General features: G+C 35.0%; 2 protein-coding genes across 3 annotated transcripts in view; one reads left to right on the top strand and one right to left on the bottom strand.

Annotated features, from left to right (window-relative positions):
• Window positions 1-602: 602 nt before the first annotated feature.
• Window positions 603-4,809, bottom strand: COX7B (cytochrome c oxidase subunit 7B). Its single transcript, XM_010950596.3, has 3 exons — window positions 4,650-4,809; window positions 2,074-2,198; window positions 603-801 (listed from the first exon to the last, which is right to left on the bottom strand). The coding sequence occupies exons 1-3, from the start codon at window positions 4,690-4,692 to the stop codon at window positions 724-726; spliced, it is 246 nt and encodes an 81-aa protein (XP_010948898.1). The 5' UTR covers window positions 4,693-4,809; the 3' UTR covers window positions 603-723.
• Window positions 4,810-9,506: 4,697 nt separating this feature from the next.
• MAGT1 (magnesium transporter 1) overlaps window positions 9,507-25,011 on the top strand; it is a 42,002-nt gene continuing 26,497 nt past the window's right edge. The window contains exons 1-3 of one of the 2 annotated variants that reach the window (XM_010950597.3): window positions 9,507-9,728; window positions 20,197-20,366; window positions 23,028-23,145. In XM_010950597.3, coding sequence (XP_010948899.1) covers window positions 9,531-9,728; window positions 20,197-20,366; window positions 23,028-23,145 — 486 coding nt within the window. In that variant the 5' untranslated portion in view covers window positions 9,507-9,530. The remainder of the gene's footprint in view (window positions 9,729-20,196; window positions 20,367-23,027; window positions 23,146-25,011) is intronic. The other variant, XM_045513399.2, reaches the window with a different exon arrangement.

Raw genomic sequence — 25,011 nt, 5'->3', positions numbered from 1 at the left:
GATAATCCACAAGTCCAAAAGTTGGTATAATTACAGAAAGCCAACAGCAGAGGTCACTAGTAGTTACACAGGCAAAAGTAAACTACATTTGACAGATCCTTTCTTTAATAACATCATAAACATCTTAAATAAATATGCTGAAAAATCTAAAGCTCTAATTAAGATAAATGTGCCAAGGGAGCCAAGGAGCTAGTTAGTCTCCAGACATCCTAGGAGTTCATTTGATAGGACCACTTCCCACAAGTCTGATGACACCTTCAGTTCTCTTGGTAGGTGTAAAAAGGACCAAATCCAATTTCAAATATAAACATAAATCAAAGGCTGAAAGCAGTGTGTGTGTGTATGTATGTGTGTATATATATATACACACCAAATTTTAAACTCAAAGATGACCTAAAATAACTCTGTGACCAGTTATTCATGGACTATAATTTCAGCCTAAAGTCAACATCCAGGTAAGATTTTCCTTTCACTCTACCTAATAGAAAAAAGCTATTCAAGAAGTAGTGCAGTGTTTTGACTTTAACATTAAAACAAAGGTTAAATAAATGAAAAGTGATCAGGCTTGGTTTCATTTACAAAAGAAACAAACAAACCTACAATGAAGGCTTCAAACGTACTTTATTTTTTCAATCATTCCATATTTTAACGGGTACACAGTGCTTTTACTTGGCATCCATGAGTTGGTTTTGAAACAATTCAGTATTAAACCAGCTGGGATGATTACTGATCTCTCCATCCCTTTGGAGTGACTCTGCCAACAGGGGACAGGTTCCATTCTATTCCAATTTGTGTTGCTGCCTGTAAGAATTAAAATGCTGTCAGTTATATGTTTAAACCAGAGTCCACTCTCCCTTGGACACTATTTCTTAAAAGTGACAAAGGTACTCTGCTCTATAGGTTACAAACATTCAGAAAGTCACCAGGGATACAGTGACCTCCATGTAGGCTAAACCTAGGTGCTGTCCCAATTCTCTAGAGCAGTGCTGTTCAACAGAACTTCCAGAGATGAAGGAAATGTTCTATATCTGCATTATCCAATACAGTAGCCACTACCCACATATGGCTATTGAGCAACTAAGATGTAGCTAATATGACTAAGGAACTAAATTTTATTTAATTCAAATTCATATTTCATATTTCTACACTATCTCCTCAAAACATTGTTTCACTCTACTACAACTACCTAAATACTGCCAAAGAGCACTTCTGCAATATCCCTTCATCAAAGAGCACTTCACCTTCAAAAATGCCCCATCACACATTTGTTCAACATCTGTTTACTCTTCTAATTAAGTACACACACTTATTTTAATAGTATATCTGATTTCAGGAAGATCAAAACAAGAATGAAAAAGGCCTATTAATGAAGCATCTGATTATGAAGGCAACGGTTGATTCATATCTTTTAAAATCAACTTATATATTTATTACAACTCCAAGACTTCTACTTGTAACCAGGAAGTACAGTGACTGGTAAGTAGATTATTAAACATAAGATGTAAAAAGCTAAAATATTAAAAGCAAGTCACTTTATATTTCATCCATCAGAAATGCTGTACTCAGTTCTGAGGGTGGAATTTTAGAAGAAAGATTAAGCAAAGAAAGGCGACCCAAGATAGTGAAAACCCTGGAAACCTTGGGAACAAAAAAATGACCAACAGAACTAAGAATGTTTAATCTGAAAAGATCCAGTAAACATGATAGGAATTTTCTAATATCTAATGATTTATACATGGAAATAGGATCAGAATTTCTGCGTTGCTACAGAATGATGGGTAAAATGAAGGAAGGAGATTTTAACTCAACATAAGATCTTTTTAACAGCTACACAATATGGAAAGGACTGTCTTGTAATCCACTAAGCAACTTGTTATTGGAAATGTTAAGAACAGATGATGGATGAATGCTCAATGTTGAGGAAGAAATTCCTGCACTGGGTGGGTAATTAGAAAATCTCTAAAGCCCCTCCTAACTAGAAATGTATACTACTGTGTGAAAACATTTTGAATACATGAACTAAGTGGGAATAAAAGGCATCTAATACAGAGATTATCAATCAGTAGTACTTACATATGTCCATACAGCAATACAAAAAGTGGCTCCACTAGCTAATACAGCATTACCATATTTGTCATGGAAATCAGGTGCCCGTTTCTGGTGGCTCTGCCTTGCCACTGTTTGCTGAATGCTTCGAACTTAAAGGGAAAAAAAAGAATACAGGAGCATATCCATCAATTATCAGGCAAAGAGAACATACGTGTAATTGATACTGCCACTCAGGAAAGACAAGGAAGTTAACTTTACAGTATAACGCAGCGTAATAAAATGTTAAAACATACTGAAGGTAAAAGCGAAGTAGCAAACTTTGAAATGCTTCACAAACAAGATGAATTGACAGATGGATTGATACATGGTCTAACAAATATAGCAAAATGTTAATTGTAGAATCTATGTGGTGGGTATGTGGGTATATAATTCTTCCAAATTTTCTGTACGTCTAAAATTTTTCATAATAAAATGTTGGGGGGGCAAAGAACAGACGATGTAACATTCACAACAAACTGGTATTTGTATAACCTCTGAACATGGATCCTACTTCATTAATTTGAGTATTTATGACTTCAATTTTCACTAAAGTTTACTCAGCAGTGCTCAACAAGTTACAACATAAAAGGGTAAATAAACTCAAAATGAACTTTGAAAGCACACTAAATGTTTATGACCTTAAAATTACAAAAAGAAACTCCAAAAACTAGAGTAATCTTGATTTTTTTTAAAAAAGCAACTAATGAATACAGCACCATGTTAAATGAAATGGGGTATATGAAAATGTGGAATACACAGACCCTGTCCTCATGTAACTTGCAGTCTAGAGGAAGGTATTAGACATATAGACACAAACCACAATAATACAAAGAAGAAGAATGTTAGCTAAGCACTTTGAATAGCAGGTAGGATTTTGTTATGCAGACGTGGGAAAGGGGAACCTGAAAAATGGCAGAGACAGAAAACCCAGTGTACTAGAAAATCAATTACCTTGAAGGACAAGGTATATAGATTAGTAACAGGAGGTAAAACTAGAAAGGTTCTTGGAGGGCCACTTTTCTGGTAGAGGCAAAAGTTTTTCAGCAGAATGACAACATTAAAACTTTGCTCTTTACTATTATTTTAGTAGAGTTTTCAAACTGCCTCTGGAGGAACTTAGGAGGGCCTGAGAAAGAGCCAAGACTGGAAAATGCATATTTCCAGCTGTTTTTCAATTCCCCTCCAATCTAAGCAGCAGATCCTTATTGTTTTAGAGCCTCAAAAGGTACTTAAGTATGTAATGAAAGACGTACTAAATAAAGAAATAGCAATGTTGCCGATTCACTAGCACTTAAGAATTTAAGAATATAATGGCTTCTATGTGATAAATGGATTATTTCGGGATAGTTATTTGACCATTAATGGTTTCTTCTCTTAAGCGCCTTACAGTCTTTTTTTCCACCTTTAGTCACACTTGGGATGAGCAAATTTACAAACGTTTCACAGTATATTCTGCTCTAGAGCAGTTAAAAAGAGAGTGTGTGAATTCCACATTGGGGAAAAAAACCCTCAAATCCCCTTTCCTGAAGTACAAGGCCCTACTTGCTCAGAGGGCAAAGAAAATAAGATTACCAAGCAATTCTGCAACACCTCATAACCTCAACATTTAGGTCACCAAAGTGGATTTCTTTAGACTCCTTCTCTGTGACAAGAAATGGTTCAGTTACCACCTATTGGTAATCTCATATAATTCTCAACAACTCTATGAGGTAGGTATTATTTACTAAGCCCTTATTTTACAAAGGAGGAAAATGAAGTTCAGAGAGGTTAAATCATTTACCCAAAGTGAGATAATACACATGGCTTTTGGAATATGAGAAAACAGTCGGTCAACTATTTTTTGGTTATTGTCAAAGGGGCTTGAGTGTTCAGAACACAATCTAGTAATACCTCCAATGACTCTGTAAACAGAAAATTAAAAGATGGCTAAAGAAGCTAAATGGAAATTCCTTAAGGTCACTTTCATTGTAAAACTGCTCACGTTACTCAAGGTCACCTTCAGTACAAATCAAGTTCGGAAATGAATTTTCTTTCTCCAATCTAAAGAATTCTCAATACATAATGCTGGTCTCAAAATTTCCCTATACTTGCCAAACTTTTAGATAAGAAAAAAAAAATGACCACAATTATTCAGTTAATAATCCACAAGTAACATATAATCGGCAGGCCTACCATTTAGGTTGTCTCCCTGCAATGAAACCAGAATTGGCGAGGAGGCTCTTATACTTGCAGGTAAATGTATGGCAAAGCTAAAATTTACGAAATTACTTAAGGAACGAGATGTGTTCACCAAGTGTCTCCCCTGAAGTCGTAGGTTACTGAATAATAAGGAGCAGCCAGGTTATGACTCCAGTAACAGAAAGAGAACTGGGAACCGAAACAGAAACGCTGAGTGATTAGATTAATATTAAGGACATCTTCCCCCATTACTTAGGGCGAGGTGGGAGACAGCATTTAGAATTATACAGTCGGTATGCAAGTGGAAGGAAAGGGCATGAGAGCCCACGAGGACAAATGGATAAAAGCCCGTTGGAAATGGTTTGCTCACAATTTTTGCTCACCTCCGAGACGACTTAGTGCGTTTCTGGCCAAGGGAAACATCATGAAGCGGACGACAGAACTGCGGCAACTGCAGCTGCTGGTTTCTCGCAACTTCTGGTCAAGTACCCTTGCAAAGAGCCCTGAAAAACAAAATGGCTTCCAGCTGCGTTCTTTAAAAAGATTTTTAAGAAATCTCGCGAGACCTGTAAAAACCTATAGAAATAGGCATCCTCTTTACAGCACAGGAAGATAAAGGCCTTTTGGGAAATGTAGTTTCACGCTTTATAAATGACGTATTACGGTACTTAACTGAAGAATGAGAGAATCCCCTGCTTTGAAGCGAGGTTTAGGGCTCTTAGAGGAGAGCTGAGACACTGATCTTAGACTGAGTCATCAAAGGCACCAACTTCAAGATACTGTTTCAGAGGCTTGAGCTTGTATCTCGCTTCACACGAGCAGTACTTTCTGTTCCCTCCAAACTTCCTTCACTTCATTAATTTTTTTTGGTTTCCTGTTACTATCTACTAATTCGTTTAACTTTTAATTTTGAAATAATTTCAAGTCATAAGGAAAGTTGCAAGAACAGTAAAAAGAATCCTTAATATATAGATAAATATATGATAAAGCAAATTTAACCAATTGCTGTTTGTAAAATATTGATGGTGGGTGTTCAGAGTACATCTCACTTTTTCTGTATGTTTGGATGTTTTCATAATAAAATATTTGTGGTGAGAGGAAGAATTTCTGTATACCCATTACCAAGGTACACCACTTGGTAATATCTTGCCACGTTTTCTTTGTGTGTGTATAAATATACATGTATATATACACATGTATTTTCTGAACCACTTGAGAATAGCTTGCATACATCATGTTCTTTTACCTATTAATATTTAAGGGTTCATTTCCTAAGAGGAAGCTATTCTCTTTCATAACCAGAGTGCAGTTATTAAATTCAGAAATTTTAATATTGATACAAGTCATATTCAAATTTCACCAATTACTCCAATGTCTATCCAGAATTCAATCCAGTTCCCTGTATTGAACTTAGTTATTATGTGTCTTTAGTCTCCTTTAAATTGAATAGTTCTTCAGCCTTTCTTTCTCTTTCATATCATTAATTTTTTTCTTACTACAGGTAAGTTTTACTCTCTCAGTTTTACATATGAAGGAAGTGAGGTGCAGAATCAAGATTAGGCAATTGTAAGCAGCAGAACTGGTAATGGTCCTTCTGACTCCACAGATCTGTGCCCTGTAATATATTTGAAGAGTACAGGCCAGTTATTTTGTAAAGCTTTCCTCAAATTTTGTGTGCTTTATGTTTCCTCATAATTAGATTCAGTTAATACACTTCAGGCAGGAATACTGCATAACAGATGTGTCTTCTTAAGGCATTTTATCAGGAATCTTGTAATGTTAGATTATTAGTAATGCCAACTTTAATCATTTGGTCAAAAGAGTGGCCTCCAAGTTCCTACACTATAAGGTTACTGTTTTTCTCTTTGTAATTAATAAGTAAGGTGAAGAATACATTGAGACTATGTGTAGATCCTGTTCTTCATTGAACTTTCACCCACTAGTTTTTGTATCCATTGGTGATTTTTGCCTAAGTCAATTATTAGTATGAAAGTTGCAAAATGGTGATTTTCTAACTTTATCATTCCTTCCATACTTAATACTGGGTGTTCTACTACAAAGAGGATTTTTTTTTAATGGAGGTACTGGGGATTGAACCCAGGACCTTGTGCATGCTATCCACTCTACCACTGAGCTGTACTCATGCGCTACAGGCAGGAATTTTATCTTCTCTCCTATTTATTCATTATCAGTGTGGATTCATGGATTCCATAGGTTTTAATCCATTGCTATCATGATTTTTTTAAATGCTCAATATTCCCAGATGTGGTCAGTAGGATTCCCTTCAAGCTAGCTTGTATATCTTTTTTTGACATGTCTCCATCTTTTTTTTTTTTTTTTTTTTTTTTTTTTTTGGTGGTAGGGGGGCATCTTTATTTTCTGACACAAGATGTTCAAGGCTCATCTTGTACTTTCCCTGCCCAGTACTGGGATCAGCCATTTTCCAAAGGAGCCCTAATTTCTTTTAGGGGTGGCATTTAGCAACCTAGATTTGGCACTAAGTTTGCTCATGGATATTGGAGTGTCATTACTTCTAGTCCTTTCCGTGAATAGAGCTAGGAATATATGTTATAAATGATAAATTTATACTAATACCTCCAATTCCAGTCCAACCCCCAAAAGTTCTTTTTTACTTTCACTTATTTCATATTTGTATCTCCCTTCTTCCACAATGAGAATCCTGGCTCTCAACATCAATGTTTTTATATATTACATTACACATAGTACATTTTTAGAATATTTATATCACTACAAAAAACAACCCTAATTAGTTAGTTTAAGATTTGCTGGTAGTTTTTTTTTTCTTTAGACTCGTGGTATATAATCAAAGTAGTGTGCTCATAAATAATTCAGATTTGTTCTTTCTTTCTTTAGTGTGGTTGTTTTTCATTTGAAATAGAGTTGGGTTCCCTTTTTTATTTGTATTCAATTTAAGGTTCAATTTAAGGGTTTTTTCCAGTCTTATTGATTCGATTTTTTTCAGTTTTAATTTATTTTAGAAATTGTAGTAAAATATACATAACATAAAATTTACCATTTTAACCATTTTTAAGTGTACAGTTCAGTGGCATTAAGTACATTTACATTATTGTACAACCATCACCACCATCCATCTCCAGAACCTTTTTCATTTAGCAAAACCACATGATTCAGTTCTACACATTAAAAAAAATTAGCATTATTCCAAAAGTCAAAACTGTACAAACTGGTGTACTTAGAGAAGTGTCATTCCCTCCCATAACCGTTCCACTTCATTTCCTCCACCTCCTGTAGTTAACCAATTTCATTAGTTTCTGGTTTAAGCTTACTGTGTTTCCTCTTACAAAAACAGGCAAATATGTATATATTTTCTTATTTCCTCCTCTATTTTACACAAATGTAGCATAATAGGTATGTATTTTTGCATTTGGTTTTTTTCACTTTAACAATAGATCTTGAAAATCCGTATCATTTACACAGCTCTTCCTCTTTCCTTTTCTTTACAGTTGAGAAATACTACATGGTATTTATGTACAATAGTATATTCTCCTATATTTGAACATTTAGGTAGTTTTAAGCCTATTTCAATTACAAATAGTGCTGAAATGAATAACTTTCTGCACATATATTTTCTTATTATTGGAATAGATTCCTAGAGGTGGTGTTGCTGGATCAAAGGCTAAATGCATTAGATATTGTTAAGTTACACTACATTTTGCATTCCCACCAGTAATGTATGAGGGTGACTGTTTCCCCCCAGACTTGATGACAGCATGTACTGAATTTTTGCCAAAACGATAGGTGAGATTCCTCTGTGTACTTAAGAAACTTACCTTAATTTTTATTTGTTAAGTTTACATGCAGATAAATTCACTCTTTTAGTGTATGGTTCTGAGTTTTGACAAATGCATACAGCGTGTAACCACCTCAACAGTTAAGAGAAAAGCTGCATTCCCACAAAAATCTCCCTTTGTAGTCAACCCCTCTACCCACCTCACGGCCTTAATAGCCACTGATCTGTTTTCTGTCCCTATGAATTTGCCTTTCCAGAATATCATGTAAATTGAATCATATAGCATGTCTGTGTTTTTTTTTTTTCATGTTTCTTATGTCTGTAAACTTTTTAATTTTTTTCATATCTGTAGATCACATCTCTTCAAAACTAGCTATTTTCCCTTCCATAACCATCTCTTTGTCTTTCCAGCATGATGAAATTATTTTCCCGTGTGTGCGTGTGTGCGTGTGTGCGTGTGTGTGTGTGTGTGTGTGTGTGTTTCCCAGCAGGGCCTAAAAGAAAGGTCATATGATATTCCACAACATCAAAATAAATCCAAATTATAGGCAATTGATTTTGTTGGTGTTTTTCCTCTTGAGTATATTATTATTCTCCAGTAAAATCATCCCAGTTTTACAACCCACCATGATAAACAGAACTGGGCCAAATAAATGGAAACTTTGGCTATGCAGGATTTTTTTTTTCTATTCCGTATGTAGGATTTAAAAAAATTTTTGAAGATAACGGAATTGGATTTAATGAAAACTGATTATGACACAAAAACTTTAGAAAGACAAAAGTGCTTTCTTACAACCTTAGCTTTGCGTCCATCCCTCAAACAAAACAATGACAAGTTAAAAAAAAAAAAGAATTTGCTGTTTATAACCGAAATTTAAGTCCTTGTTGGTGCTTAATTAATAAATTTAAAAGTTTAATTTAAAAAAATACCATGAATAAACACTTTAGGAAATAACTCGATCTCGGCTCTCTTCAGCGCACGTCGCACAGTTCATGGGACACAGGAGGTGTTCAACAAACTCTTGTTCGTTCACTTTAAAAAATCTCCCTCATTAATATTATTTTTGCTTTCCTGCTTTTACTTGTTTTTTTAATTTGAAATACCTTGGAGGCCGAGCGAGGGACTTAGCTCCTATCAATCGTTGCTGGGTCTAGTGTTTCGAGAATATTATAGAAAGAGGTGGATTTCAAACACTTCTTAAGTGAGTCCGGCGGGAAAAGACTCAGTAATCTCAAACTGTCGTGGACTCCGAACAGCCGCAAGCTTCACAACTGCGCAGGCGCGTCTGAAGAGCCGCTAAACGCTCCAGCTTTACGTATAATAAAAGGGGCGGTCCATCATCCTTAGCGGACCAATGAAAGACCTCCAGATTATCCTTTTTCTATTGGCTAACGGAGACCAATTAGAAGTGAGCCGTTTTTTAGCGGGCGTCTAGCTGTACAGCGTCGTGACGTAATGTGAGGGGACTGCAGGCAGGGCTGAGCTGGACCAATGAGGAGGGTCAAGGGGCTGGTTTGCCTGTTCTCACGCCCAACCTTCAGACCCAGCCCCAGGAAAGTTTCCTTTCTAGGAGGGAGAGAAGCGAACATGGCAGCGCGTTGGTGGCTTTGGTGTGTCTCTGCGACCATGGCGGTGGCACTGCTGCTCGTTTACGGGGTTCCTTCAGCCTCTGCCCAGAGAAAGAAGGAGGTGAGAACGCTGTTTCCAACAACACGGGCTTTTCACAAGGAGTGGGGCTTGAGAGGGTCTGTTTTGTCATTCCTTATCCTTTTTCCCCGCCGATTCTGTGTCTTTAGTTGCTCCAGTTCCGCCGTTTTTGGAGTTGAGGGGTTCGCGAGAGAAGAAATTGTAACATTTTGTCTTCTAGGATTGTAGAGTCTGAGAGTGAGGTTAGGTAGGTGACAGCCTGGCTTTTGTAGGATAATACAAAAGGATTATCCTACAAAATCCTTGTAGGCTATACACAGCTACGAGTTTTGACACTTCTTTGAGTATGGGCCTTGTCAGGTGGTGGAGGGAAGTTCGACTTTAGGGCTAGGGGTAGAAATAACTGAGTCTCTCTATTGTCAGTGAATGTAACTCCCTTTTAGACGTATAAAAGCTATATATTTTGTAGCATTTTCACTTCGTTTTAATGTGAGGATTAAACTGAAGAACGAAACTGTGCCAAATTTATTTCATTGTCCAAATAATTGATTCAAAGCAATTTACCGGAGTGAAGCTCTTAAACCATATTCAATCATTTACCAAATATCAAGCGTTCCAGACACTGTTCTAGGAGCTTGGTATACATAAATGAACAAAACTTAGATACCCCCTTGTGGAATTTACTGGCTTTGCTAAGCGTAGGAGATAGAATATTCTTTACTCACCATTAAGCAATCCAAGCTGAGGAATTTTAACCTTGTTTTGAAACATTTGTGACTTAGAGCCGTATGCTCTTAAGAGCTTTATAGATTACTAGCAATTATTTATGCTCTCTAATTTTATAAATGTGGAAAATCATGTCCTAAGCTTACACAGTTAACTGTTGCAGAACAAGGACTAAAATACTAGGTCAGGCAGTCTTACACTATTTCCTGTACATTCTGTGCTGCCTCTAGTACACAATACCTGTACATGGACTTTAAAAATACCATTTAAACATCTCAGATGCTTGTCAACTTGAGCTGAATTTTAAAAAACCTACCCTCTCTTTTTCTGAATATTTGTACTATTCCATAAGAAAAAAAATAAGCTAGCAAATTAAAACAAGTTACTTACTAGATTGGCAAAAAGTAAAATTAAAATATACAATACACTGGGACTAGAAATCGATGTGCCTTTTTAAGCGGGGTCGAAGCCATTTTTATATGGAAAACAAGATGTAGAGCAATACATAGTTTTATATTCTAAAGGCCTTTTATGTTTTAAAAAAACTACACGTAACTGTCTATATAGAGAGAGAAACCTTCGTAAGGATATATACAACAGTCCGTTAATAGTGGATATCTGTGGGTAGCTGGGATTGTTCATTAGAGGAACACTTTAACTTTTTACCTTATGTGCTGGTATTGTCTAAATTTCTACAACAACCACCTACTCTTTTTTAATTAAAAAAAAGTGAAGATTTTTTAAAACTAGTGTATCTACCATTACATTATTTTTTTAACATTTTTTATTAAGTTATAGTCACTTTACAATGTTGTGTCAATTTGGAAATTGTGTAGAGCATAATTTTTAAGTTATACATGAACACACATATATTCATTGTCACATTCTTTTTTTCCTGTGAGCTACAACAAGATCTGGTTGCCAAGGGGGAGGAGGGTGGGAAGGGACAGACTGGGAGTTCAAAATTTGTAGATACTGACAGGCATATGTAGGATAAATAAACAAGATTATACTGTATAGCACAGGGACATATATACCATTACATTATTTATTCATTTAACCTCTCACTAAACTAGAAGCAGAAAGGCCTAGCAGGGGATAGATTACTTTTAAAAGGAATCAGCAATGAATTATGTATTTTAAAATTGTTAACATGGTGGATTTTATGTTATGTGAATTTTATTCTAACTCCCTTCCTATCATGCCCACCTTTCAAGACACTTATCACTATTGCTATAACTGCCTAACTGGTTGTCCTTGAACTCACCCTTAACAGTGTTGCCAGAGATGCTTAACCTGAATAACTGAAAACCAAAAGGTTTAAAAACCTGTTTTGCAAAGTATAAAAGGGCTTCTGTAGCCTGTCCCTGGTCTGCTTCTTCCAGGCTTATCTCACTTCAAGCTCCTCCCTGTACTAGTCATACTGAATTATCTGCCTGCCTTGATCTTTCTATACTCTCTTTTAAGTGTTTATACTTGCTGGGGTATCTCCCTTCTTCTCTATCACCTCACTCCCTCATTCACCTGAGGGTTTCTACTATTCAAGTCTTAGCTCAAACATTGCCTTCTTCCTCAACTAAGCTTTTCCTGGTCCCCCCAGGTGAACTGAGATGAGTTCAGCGCATTGTATTGTCATTGTTTAGATACCAGTCTTTCCCATTAGACTGTGAGCATCTTGAATACAGATACTTTTTTTTTATTGAGGTATGGTTGCTTTACAGTATTGTATAACTTTCAGATGTACAATGTTTTTTAAGTTTTTTAAATTTTAAAAAATTTTCAGGTGTTCACAATTTTTAAAGACTATACTCCATTTATAGTTATTATAAAATATTGGTTATGAATGCAGACACTTTAAAATGAATTTTCTTTCCATCACACCCAGCAGTGTCTGTCAGTAAACATCTAATTAATTAATTAATTAATTGTGTGGATATAGAGTTAGGAATCTTCTTTCACTTGCACATTTATTTTGGTTTCACAATCTAAAATTGGATTTTCTCATCAGTAAACAAGGAATAAATATGGGTTGGTAAAGTTGTTTTAGTTTTTACCCCTTTCCCCTCTAACTAAGAATGTTTGAGGCTGTTTTTAAAAAAAAGATTACTATGATACTACTTAGAGACGGTTTAAAAATATTTTTAAAAATATATTTCTTTTCGTGTGAAAATTAAAGGAGATGAGGGTTGTACTTTGCCTAATGCAGTATTTGACATATAGCAGATATTAGATGAACTTTAGAGAATAAAATAAGATTATGTTCCTCTGCAGTATAAAACTTTTTTCAACTGATCTTTTTGTATTGTTTTTATGAAGGTTATTCAGAAAATGAAATTACCTGCATATTTTGACGCAGGCTATTATTGGAAAAACTGTATTCTCTGACGTTGCTTGGAGAACTGACACATGAAAGTGTCACATGCACAAAGCCCCCTGCAATTCTTTAGAAAATGCCTTATTACCAAGAACCAAAGGCTTGGTAGCATTGCAAAGCAAACAAATTGAGACACCCCCCCCAAAACAAAACATCAAGGAGAGGGGACAGTGGTATATCTTAGCACTGTCCAGGAAGTAGGTGAACCAAGAATGGAGCAGATGGCATTTAAGGATTACAAATACTCTTGTCTCTGTTCACTGTCTTTCTCCTTCTGTCATTATCTGCCAATTATGTTTCCAGATCTGTTCAGTCTCAGTCTTAATTTAAGGATAGAGTTGGAAATGTATTGCTTAACTTGGAATTTTTTAACTAGCATTTATAGGCTAGTGGATTATTAGGAAAGCTGAAAGTATCAAGAATTTTTATCAATAAACCCTGATGGTGTAGAACAAAGATATAATGATATGAGTTTGGAGGGGGAGGGAGGTGCATTTTAGAGGAATTCAGACTGGTGATGCTTAGCTTTATTCTGAAATTCAAAAGAAATCTTAATAGCAGGATCAGAGTTTAGCTTTAAATGATAGTGGATTCCCATATGCTGTCTTTGATGAGTGATATTCAGTGATAGTAGGAGAATTTGTAGTTGTTAAGGCTTAATCTACTTTGCTAGATTTAATTGAAATAAATACTATGCAAGCAGGTAGAATAAAATTAAACTGTTGTCTCACTGCCCTTTCTTGGTCCTCTTAATCCCTTGTAGTCCTAAAATTTTCATCATACTTGATTATTGCTAACAGAATTAAAGAGATTAATTGACTTCCTGTTAGTGGGATTATTTTGTGACCGTACTGCTTTAAAGGTTTCAAGAGAAGAGAGAGAATTGAGGCTTACGTAACTTTGTGGTGAGTATTATATTTTAATTGTGAATATTATTGCTCCTCTTTTTGTTTTATTTGAATGATTGAAAGTAATGTACTCTAAGAAGGGGAGAAATCAATTGATTGTGAACGACTTTGCTTATAAATTTAATGTTTTGTCATAGTAAGCTTGTATTTTGTTTTGAGTAAATATATCCAATACAAATTTAAAAAGCTGGACGGATGTATTTTCTTAAATGTTTTTAAAACTGTTAGTGGAAAAAGTATTTCCAGTAGGAGCTGTTTCCAAACCAATTGCTTTTTTGAGTTGCTGAGTTCACTTGATAAACCTCTTACCTTTATGTACTATCGTCCTTGGAAAATGTGTTTCTTACTAATAACTTTGTTATTATTATTATTTTTTTAACTTTTCTTTAATTCTTTTTTGGGGGGAGGTAATTAGGTTTATTTATTTACATTTTTTTTAGTGGGGGGTCATTAGGTTTGTTTATTTATTTAAAGGAGTTACTGGGGATTGAACCCAAGACCTCTCGCATGCTAAGCACACACTCTACCACTGAACTATATCCCTCCCTTACTAATAACTTTAAATTATTGAATAGTAAATAAAAGGACCTGAAGGGCACAGGTGACATTTTAATCCTTTACTTTTGAAGGTTGTGAGTTTGGAAGATAAAGGAATATCTGAAGTGTGAATAGTGGGACTTAGTGGAGAGGCTATAGAAAAACAAAATTTTTATTTCTGAGCCATAGTTTTCAGTCCCCAAACTATCAGCTCTTGACAACGGATGAGAAGCACCCTAAGGAAGAAGTTTCTTCGGTACTAGAGATTTACTCTGATCAAGAGAACTTGTAACTCAAATGTGAAGAAAAGAGAAATTCCTTTAAAAAATCGTTTAATATTAAAAGACAAGAGGACTAGCAAAAGAAGTGTCTAGGAACTATTAACGTGTTATATTTGAGTTATCTAGAATATATAACATTCTTCAACCATTTCAGGTCAATCTAGAGTCTACAATGACTTTTCAAAATGAAACCTTAGGGGGCTTTTGAAACTGTAAACTTCAGCTCACCAAGGTCACTTTCTAAAGTGAAAATCCTTTTTAGGGGAATGATTGTGGAGTAACAAAAGAAAGGTGGGTGGGGTGGCATGGCTAGGTTTGAGTTACAAGCTATATCATTGAATCCTTACCTGTAGAAAGAACACCGAACTGTTTCCCTCACCAGACCATAGGGAGGTGCACTGTCCAGCTGGGTGTTAAGCCCACTTGTGGCCTTCTTTTGCATACCGCCTGTTAAAAACATACACACTTGTTCTTTGGTAGTTAATTGGCTTAACTCTACTGGAAGTTAAAACTCTAGCCACTGGGGAGATTGCATTGCTCTGGGGCACCTTCAGTCAGAGGAAAGCTCAACTGCACCAGGACTCCTAGAAAATTGCCCAGGTTTATGCTGAATTCCTTTACACTTTCTCTTCCGCTTTCTTTTCAGTCTTTACACACATTCTTTGCTTACAGGCTGTCTTGCTGTTGTTATCTATTGTTTCACAAATGTGTGTTTTGAATTCCTGGCTCCACTGTGAAGTTCTTAGGAAAAGAGAACAACTTTCAGACCCCAGGTTCTCTGCCCTGCCCTGGAATTGGGAGGAGAGTGTGAGGGAGGAGCAGTGGCTCAGGGTTGGACTGGAGCCTGAGTGGGCAGCAAAAAAAAAGAAATTATTTTTAATAATGGTGTATTTTTTCCTGCTATTCATAATTCGAATTGCTTAATGTTTATTTAATTTCCCTGTGTTATGCATAGAAATTTATATAACATGTAGTCCTTGCCCGTAAGAATTAAAATGTAGAGAAAACTTCAGTGTATAAAGAATCACTTAGGGTACATGTTAAAATTCCATAATCTTGGAACCTACTCTAGACCTGAATCAAATTTATTGGAGGATGAAACCTAGAAGTCTGTACTTTTTACAGGCTCCTTTATACTAGCTTCATTTTGAGAAACACAAGCCTAGGAAGTTTATTATCCCTTATGCTAAGGACTTGTGAAGGTTTTATTTACTTTATCATCAGATCTTTCTTTTATATTGTGTTCTGGTCAGGAATGAATAAAGATATTTTTGAATACATAATAAGATTATAAAAGCTTAAATAGTACTATGAAAATCCTTTTCAGTTTAAAACAGTGGTTCTCAACAAGGGAGTGGGTAATTTTACTTCCCAAGGGTTATCTGGCAATGTCTGGAGACATTTTTGGTTGTTGCAGCTGGGGGTAGTGATGCTACTGGCATCTAGTGGGTGGAGGTCAGTGATGCTGCTCAACATCGTGCAATGTGCAAGACAGCTCCCCACAACAAAGAATTATCTGGCCGAGGACATCAGTAATACTGCTGTTGAGAAACTGGTTTAGAATGAGCTGTTTGAATCCTAGCTCTGTTTCTTACTAACTGTGGCACTTTGGCCAAGTTGCTTAACCTCGCTGATCCTGTTTATTCAACATTTAAATGAACTAAAAATGGAATATTTAACCTCATAGTGTTGTTTTGAGGATTGAATTAAATACTCTCTATAAGGAGAGAAGTTGCTGCCTGATGCATATATATTGGACATTACAAATAGTAGCTGTTTTTTAAAAAAATCATAATTTTTTTCCTTTGTTTTTCTGGGGGAGGTGATTAGGTTTATTTACTTATATTTTTAATGGAGGTAGTGGGGATTGAACCCAGGACTTCTTATATGCTAAGCACACTCTCCACCACTGAGCTAATCTCCCCCCTCCTCCGTAGCTATTACTTTCTCCATAAAATCAATTCAAGATAGGCTTACTTTAAGATATATTAAAATGTTAAAAGATTAGATCATTGTGAATAAGGATTGTAACTTCTAATTATCATGTCCCAGACTATGTTCATGTACTTTTATTGTAAGAATTTAAAACTAGTTCCTCTTTCATTGTGATATGTCTTTAGTTCATTTTAAAGAAAATGAACTCAGAAAGTAATCTAATGCCTCTGTATTAAGCAGTCTTTTGAGGTGGTAATCCCATTTTATAAGAGCTTTAAAGAGAACTTGTAATTCCTTTGAACTAATTTCTTCTACTTGGCAAGTTATTTGGGGATTGAATAGCCAGAAATCTGGTCTTTCCAGTTTGTTAATAAATAGGAAGAGGAAAATTGTAAGTTTTTTACATAGACCTCATTTTAAAAGTCTATTCAAGACTTTTTGTTTAAGAAGACTCCACATGTGTATAGCTAATTCAAAACATATTTGTTTTATGGGAATGGTCATATATCTATATGATTGAATAGAGATACGCTATATGAAACTATACCTCTTACTGCTTTACATTTTTTTTCTAAAATAGCCCCAAATAGAATCTGTAGCTATGTTGAATAAAATAGCCAGATTATGTTTGAATTTGCTGGTAACTATCAAATTTAATTTGAAAATATAACAAAATTAATGACTGCTTTAAAATGTGGAATGCATATTTTTAAAATATGAACCAAATTATTCTCTGAGCTGTGAGGCTCATTAAGGCTGTATCAAATGATAAGAATTTATTTTTTGGAAAATTGAGTTTAATCTATGCAGCCTTATTTTAAATCAAATATTCCCTACTCTTGACAGTTGTTGGTAACTAATTCTGTTAAAGATGAAGGAGGCTCCATGCGCTTGCTTCTTATCCTATCTATTTTCTAGTTCACTCTCTTCCACTGCCTTTACCAATAACCTGTTTCCTTAGTATCATTCATTGTTGCACACGTCTTGTTAATTATTTGTTAAACCAGTCTTTTGAGACTATACGTATTTCTCTATGGACTTATTAGAGACTATATTCATTTTTCCATGTGTGGCATATTAATTTTGTGAATCTTGCCAGAATTATTTTGTATCTGCTACAAAACTAATTTTTATGCCATCTTTCTTTATTCTTCATAGAGGTATACCAGGAAATTTTTTTTTCAGTATTGGCTGAATTCAGGCATGCTTTAAAGGTAAATCATGTATTTTTAGAATCCATCTTATCATTGCCTTCCTGAAATTAAGAAAATCCCAATTCTATTAAGTGTTCATATGTGCAATCATCTTTTCTTCCTCATATGTTAACATTACGAGTAAATCCATTCCCAGCTGTTTTCTATTAAATAGAAATTCAGTATACACTAACTGAATTCTTACTATATGGTGAAGTACTAGTTATGTCTGCTCTCTAGTACCTAATAATCTAGAGAAGGAAACATATCAAAATGTCTTAGAATGATAAGTGCTAGAATACAGGTAAAAAGTATTGGGAAACATCTAGCTGGTGGGGGTGGGATTAATATGCTTGTGTCCTTGGTCCTTGACCACCTAGGAAAACCACTTAGAGTCACTCAGTTGCAACCCACTAAATCCACTACACACGCATTCTTTGAGAATTTTGTTGAGATGACTAAAGCCACAGAAGCTCTTATTGGTTCTCTGGATTATTTTTCCTAGCTTAAGTCTGAGGCAACTCATTTGCATTACTGACACCTATCTTTCAAAGAGTGCTATTTTTCTAGTAGGTTCCTGATCCACTTCCTAAGTGAAAAGGCACAACCTAACATCTGTTCTCTGTTGATTGAGTTTAATGGGAAGGAACTATTTTTAAAGTTTGAATGCCAGTGCCCTAGCCAAACTTCAGTCTAAGTAATGGGAAGTGTACCTGGTCAAATGCTCCTGAATAATGAACCACTCCATGATATCCCAGCCGTTTATAAACATATCCCTGTAAGGAAGGACAGAACCATAAATTAGCATTTACTCTACATTGAGAGTCTTGTCTTCTGAACTTCTTTTTTGGGGGTGTGGTAATTAGGATTATGTATTTATTTTTAGAGAAGGTACTGGGGATTGAACCCAGGACCTTGTGCATGCTAAGCATGCACTCTACCACTTGAGCTGTACCCTCTTCCTTTTCTGAACTTCTTTTCTATCCTTTCCCATATTCTTACCACTCTTGCAAAGTTTGAGCATAAGGGTGGAGGTGAGAGGAAGGATAAATGAATATGATTGCATTTATTTCCAACTGAAATTCTCATTGGCTAACCATGTTTCTCTTCCATTGCCTCAGGATTGACTGGCTCTTAAAAAAAAGCAAACAAAATGTAGCTATTTCTTTATATAGACATAAATTTTCATTTCTCTGAGATAAATGTTTGGGAATGCAATTGCTGGATTGTATGGTTAGTGTATAGCTAGTTGCTTAACTTTTTAAGAAACTGCCAGACTGTTTTCCAGAGTGACTGTACCATGGTACATTTCCATCTGCAGTGTATGAGAGATCCAGTTTCTCTACATCCTAACCAGCGTTTGGTATTGTCACTATATTTTACTTTAGGAACAGATGTGTAGTGATAGCTCATTGTTCACTTAATTTGCATTTCTGTAATGGCTGATGATGTTGAACACCTTTTTATGTGTTTGTCATCTGTAGATCATCTTCAGTGAAATGTCTCTTCATCTCTTTTGCCCGTCTCCAAATTGAATTGTTTGTGGGGTTTTTTTATTGTTGAGTTTTGATAGTGTTTTGTTTTGTTTGGTGGAGAATGCGGGCAATAATCTTGATGGTTTAAAAAACTGTATTCTAGCTTCTAATCCTTTTCAGATGTGTGGTTTGAAAATATTTTCTCCCACTCTGTAGCTTGTCTTTACATCCTCTTAACAGGGTCTTTTACAGAGTAAAAGTGTTAAATTTTGATGAGATCCAGTTTATCATTTTTTTCCTTTTTGTGGATCATGCTTTTGATGTCAGATCTAAGACCTCATTGCCTACTCCTTGATCTGAAGCATTTTCTCCTATTTTTTTTCCCCTAATGGAGGTACTAGGGATTGAACCCAGGACCTTGTGCATACTAAGCATGTGCTCTACCACTGAGCTATACCGCCTATTTTTTAAAAAATAGTTTTCATTTTTACATTTGTTTATGATCCATTTTTGAGGTAATTTTGTATAAGGTGTGAATTTAGTTCGAGATTCATATTTTTGGCTGTGGATGTCCAGTTGTTCCACCACCATTTGTTGAAAGGCTGTCGTTTATCTACTGAGTTGATTTTGCATCTTTGTGAAAAATAAGTTGGCTGTATTTGTGTAAGTCTATTTCTGGGTTCTTGTTTTCTGTTACATTGATATATGTATTTATTCCTTTATCAGTATCACCCTGCCTTGCTTACCGTAGCTATGCAGGAAACCTTCAAATCAGGTAGAGTGGCTCTTCCCACTTTTTTTGAATCTGTGGCAAATGAAATGATTTTATCTAATTTTATTTATTAGGAAATAATAAGTAATTCACATAAAATGTAGTATATGTTTGAATCTCATCATGAAATAATGTAATTTTAAGAATAATTATCATCAGGCCCAACTACCAAATTTTATTTTTAGGTCACTCACATTTTTTATGTACCTCTGCTTATTAGTCTTGGTTTTAAGTAAGTTGTCTAGTTAAAAGAAACTTTAAATTCCAAGTTGAGAGTCTTAATGGCATGCTCCCTTTGTCTTTTTTTAGATGGTGTTATCTGAAAAGGTTAGTCAACTGATGGAATGGACCAATAAAAGACCTGTAATAAGAATGAATGGAGACAAGTTCCGTCGCCTTGTTAAAGCCCCACCGAGAAACTACTCCGTTATTGTCATGTTCACTGCTCTCCAACTTCATAGACAATGTGTCGTGTGCAAGTATGAACTTTCAACTACACTTTAAAAATTAAAAAACTCGTAAGGTTTTAACTATTTCTCAATCCCAGAAGAACCAAATTAGTTCAGTGGGTACCTAAGCAATTAATGTGTATACCATACTTAGAATGTCTCTAGTAACACATAAATAGTACTGCTCTTTTATAGTCTTCTTTTTTTGTTGTTGTTGTTTGCTTTGTTTTTCTGTTTTGGAGGGAGGTAATTAGGTTTATTTATTTACTTATTTATTTTAATAGAGGTACTGGGGATTGAGCCCAGGACTTTGTGCATGTTAAGCACACGCTCTACCATTGAGCTATATGCTCACCCCCCCCCATAGTCTTTTCTTGATTGTATTAGTAGAGGAAAGACAAAGAGCAAGGATAAAGTATCATGGTAACCACTGAAGGAATAACTTTAACAATCATCTTATAAAGTGATATCAACTTATATAAATGTATGTCAATAGCATTGATGTAGTGTTTTATTATTTGTGTGTGCTTTCAACTTCATGCTCTTGTTTTATCACAACAACCCCAGGAGATACATGAAGCAAATATTCTCTCATTTTTGGAAGAAACCGGTTCTAAAATTTTAACTGGTTTACCGAAAGCTAGAGATATTTGTTAATGTAATGATGGTGGCTACATCCAAATTTAGAATTAATTACAAGAGAACTTTTCTAGAAAACAAATATGCATGATTTAGAGATGTTTTCTTTCTTCTAGATTGTTTTGTAGTAATTATAAACCTTAAAATGGAGGCTAATCTCACTTAAACGTTCATCAAACAATGGCTTATTGATTTTATTTTACTATTTCTGGATGATCTTAGGAAAAAATATTTCTTTAAACAAAAGCACCATGGATAATTAAAAACAGTTGATAGTAAAAAAATAAAATGGCTTTTGCCTTTTGGTGTTTTTTACTTATATTTTTAGATTTGTATGTGTAATCTGGGGATTCACTTTAAATGAAATGACAAAGCTACCTTGTGAAAAACTAAGTTAGTAAAATCTTGGAGTCTTTCCAAATTCTGATAGCCTGAGCCCATGTGTAGGAATAGGCAGCCTTCTTTCAGAATAATGCATTATGCTACCCCAAGCCTTGCTAACTTTTCCTAAAGGATTTTCTCCCCAGAGGTAGGAGATAGTCAAGGTATTTGGTCCCAGAGTGCTTTTTTTGAGGGGGAGGGGAGGGTATGCTGAATATAAATTAAAAGTAGAAGAAGGAAAAAAGATAGGTATTAACTATGAATAAACTTATAAACTCTAGAATTACCCATAATTCAGTCAGTTTACTTACTAGCAATCATGAATATACAGAAATGTCTGGGAATAAACACAAATCCCATAGTTCTGTATTAAATGCAAATTAATGGAATTCTTAATAACTAAAGTTTTAATTAGTATCTTATTTTCTGCAAGACCAAATTTTAAATTAGCTTACATTTTCCTAAACTCATTCAAATAATTAAGCAACAGTGATGTGTATAATACTATATATTTGGTGCTGTCAGAATGAGAAATACAAGAAAAATGTGCAACCCTTATCATCTGGCTAGGGAAATGAGTTCCACACATGAAAATGACAAAGCTACCTGGCAATATAAGGCAATTTATGATTAAGTACCAAATGAATTGTGTACATGATAAATGCTACAAAATTTCAGGAAGGACATATAACAGAGGTGGTTAGGGTTGGCCTAATAGAGAAGATATGACTTGTACTGGGGCTAGACAGATGGATCACATTTAGATAGCAGTAGGATATTCCAGTTAGAAGCAATGACGTGTGTAAGGGTACAGAGATAGGAGTAAAACAAAGTGCTGGAATTAACAGATTCTGTTTGAGATTGAGTAGTAGTAAGGCTTTGTTAAAAGCTAGATGCATTATTTGAAAATAGATGATAAAGAACCTTGAATAACCAGTGAAAGAGTGTTCTGAAGGTAATAGAAAAACAACAATGGTTTCTGAAAAGAGGAAGAGTATCAGGAAAGTAGTAATTTAGGAAGACTGATGTATATTGCAATGTAAGAAGGATTGGAGGAGAAGAAAGTAGAGTTAGTATTTTAATATTCTATTAAATATTAGATATTAAAGATCTGACTTTAGATGATAGCAAAGAAAGTAAGTGGGGAGGGATAGAGTTAAAAGATAATCGCAAATGGAGAATTGTCAGATACTGGAAACTGAAAGCATGTAGGAAAAGAGGGAAAAGTCAAGTGTGGCGTGAGATTTCAGTTAATCTCAATCTCAATTCCTTAGATTATTCTTTTACCCTAACTGTATTTTTACTAAGTAGCATTTTGTCACGTAGATTTTTTTAATGGATTAATATTGTAGTCTGAATTCTCTGGTAAAGTACTTCAACCTTGTCTTTGAGCTCTTAGAAGTAATTTAGAGCATTAAAAATTACTGTAGAAACAATTAGCTAGATTTTTCCAGTGACTATTGAAGGAGCTTTGAGATAAGGAAACAGGCACAAAGTATGAAGCAGAGTCAGGTAATCACTACTTCCTGTTGAAATCCCTAACACTTGGTATAAGGCTTCTCATGTCAAAATAGTGGCAGTGTTTTCCAGGGTTTGTTCTAATGCTGATTTGCACTAGATTGCTTTTTTAAATGTTTTATATGTTATCTTCACAAATCCGATTGCATCCAGGCAAGCTGATGAAGAATTCCAGATCCTGGCAAACTCCTGGCGATACTCCAGTGCATTTACCAACAGGATATTTTTTGCTATGGTGGATTTTGATGAAGGCTCTGATGTATTTCAGATGGTAAGATATTTGATGTATTCTATTAAGTAGGAATAGGTGAACTATGGATAATGTGGAATACCTTTTTTTCAATTGCTACAGGAAGTTAAATAGGACTTGTCTTATGTAAGACCTAAAGTAGTTAGTGAAGTATAAGCTAAACTTAAGCTAAACATGAAATGTAGTGGTCAGTGCTAACATCTTAGAATGTAGAAATTGGGTAGAAATCAAGTAACTTTCATTTTTTTAATTGTAATAAAATATATATAATAAAAATTACCAAAAATTACCATTTTACCTACCTTTAAGTGTACAGTTTATCAAGTAACTTTTGAAATCATAACAAAAATCCCACCATTATGTAATATTGAAGTTCTTGGTAGAGCTCCATACCTGTCTTTACCCTCTTGCTTCTTGTCTTAGTGGAAAAGCTCCTTGTTCAAAGCTTAACCCTTTTCCTGTGCCCTGTATCCATACCCAACAGCTCTGTCAGTCATGACCTCTCTCATGTATATGTTTTCTAATTAAGACTATTTTTTGAGGAGTTTAAAATTCACAGCAAAATTGAGAGGTAGCTACAGAAATTTCCTATATGCCCCATGTCCCCACACATGGATAGCCTCCCCCATTACAAACATGTTCCACCAGAAACATGTTCTATATCTGTTACAGTTGATGAATCTACATTGACACATCATAATCACCCAACGTGCATAGTTTACATTACCATTCACTCTTGGTCTCGTACATTCTACTGGTTTGGACCAATGTATAATGACATATATCTACCAATATGGTATCATAAGAGTATTCTCACTGCCCTAAAATTCTTTGTACTCTACTAATTCCTCCCTCCACACTAACCCTTGGTAACCACTGATCTTTTTACTGTCTCCACAGTTTTGCCTTTTCCAGAATGTCATATACTTGGAATCATACAGTATGTAGACTTTTCAGATTGACTTCTTTCACTTAGTAATATGAATTTAAAGTTCCTTCATGGCTTAATAGCTCATTTCTTTTTAGTTCTGAATAATATCCCATTGTCTTGATATACTAGGATTTGTTTATCCATTCACATACTGAAGGACATCTTGGTTGCTTCCAAGTTTTGGCAATTATGAATAAAACTCCTATAAGAATCTAAATGCAGATTTTTGTGTAGACATAAGTTTTAACTCATTTGGGTAAATAACAAGGAGCACAATTGCTGGATCATGTGGTAAGAGTATATTAAGTCTTGTAAGAAACTGCCAGACTATCTTCCAAAGTGACTGTACCATTTTGCATTCCCAGCAGCTGTGAATGAGAGTTCCCATTGCTCCACATCCTCATCAGTACTTGATGTTGTCACTGTTCTACATTTTGACCATTCTAGTAGTTGTGTAGTGGTATCTTGTTTTAATTTGTATTCCCTTGATGACATGTGATGTGGAGTGTTTTTTCAAATTCTTATTTGCCATCTGTATATCTTCTTTGCTGAAACGTCTGTTTAGGTCTTGGGCCCATTTTTAAAAATTGTGTTGTTTGTTCTCCTTCTTGAGTTTTAAGAGTTCTTTGTATGTTTTAGGTAACGGTCATTTATCAGATACGTCTTTTGAAAAATTTTTCCCTGTCACACTCTCTTGATTTTGTCTTTTGCAGAGCAAAAGTTTTAAATTTAATGAAATACAACTTATCAATTATTTCTGTCATGGATTGTGTCTTTGGTGTTGTATCTAAAAAGTCATCACTATACCCAAGGTGACCTAGGTTCTCTTCTATGTTATCTTCTAGGAGTTTTATATTTTTGTCTTTTACTTAGATCTGTGATCCATTTTGAGTTAATTTTTGTGAATGATGTAAGGTCTGTGTCTAGCTTAGGTGGGTTTTTTTTTTGGTCTGTTT

The sequence above is a fragment of the Camelus bactrianus genome, chromosome X (genome assembly GCF_048773025.1).
Source record: "Camelus bactrianus isolate YW-2024 breed Bactrian camel chromosome X, ASM4877302v1, whole genome shotgun sequence".
Classification (NCBI taxonomy): domain Eukaryota; kingdom Metazoa; phylum Chordata; class Mammalia; order Artiodactyla; family Camelidae; genus Camelus; species Camelus bactrianus.
Note: the sequence above shows the minus strand (reverse complement) of the source record. Positions and strands in the feature narration are given on the sequence as shown.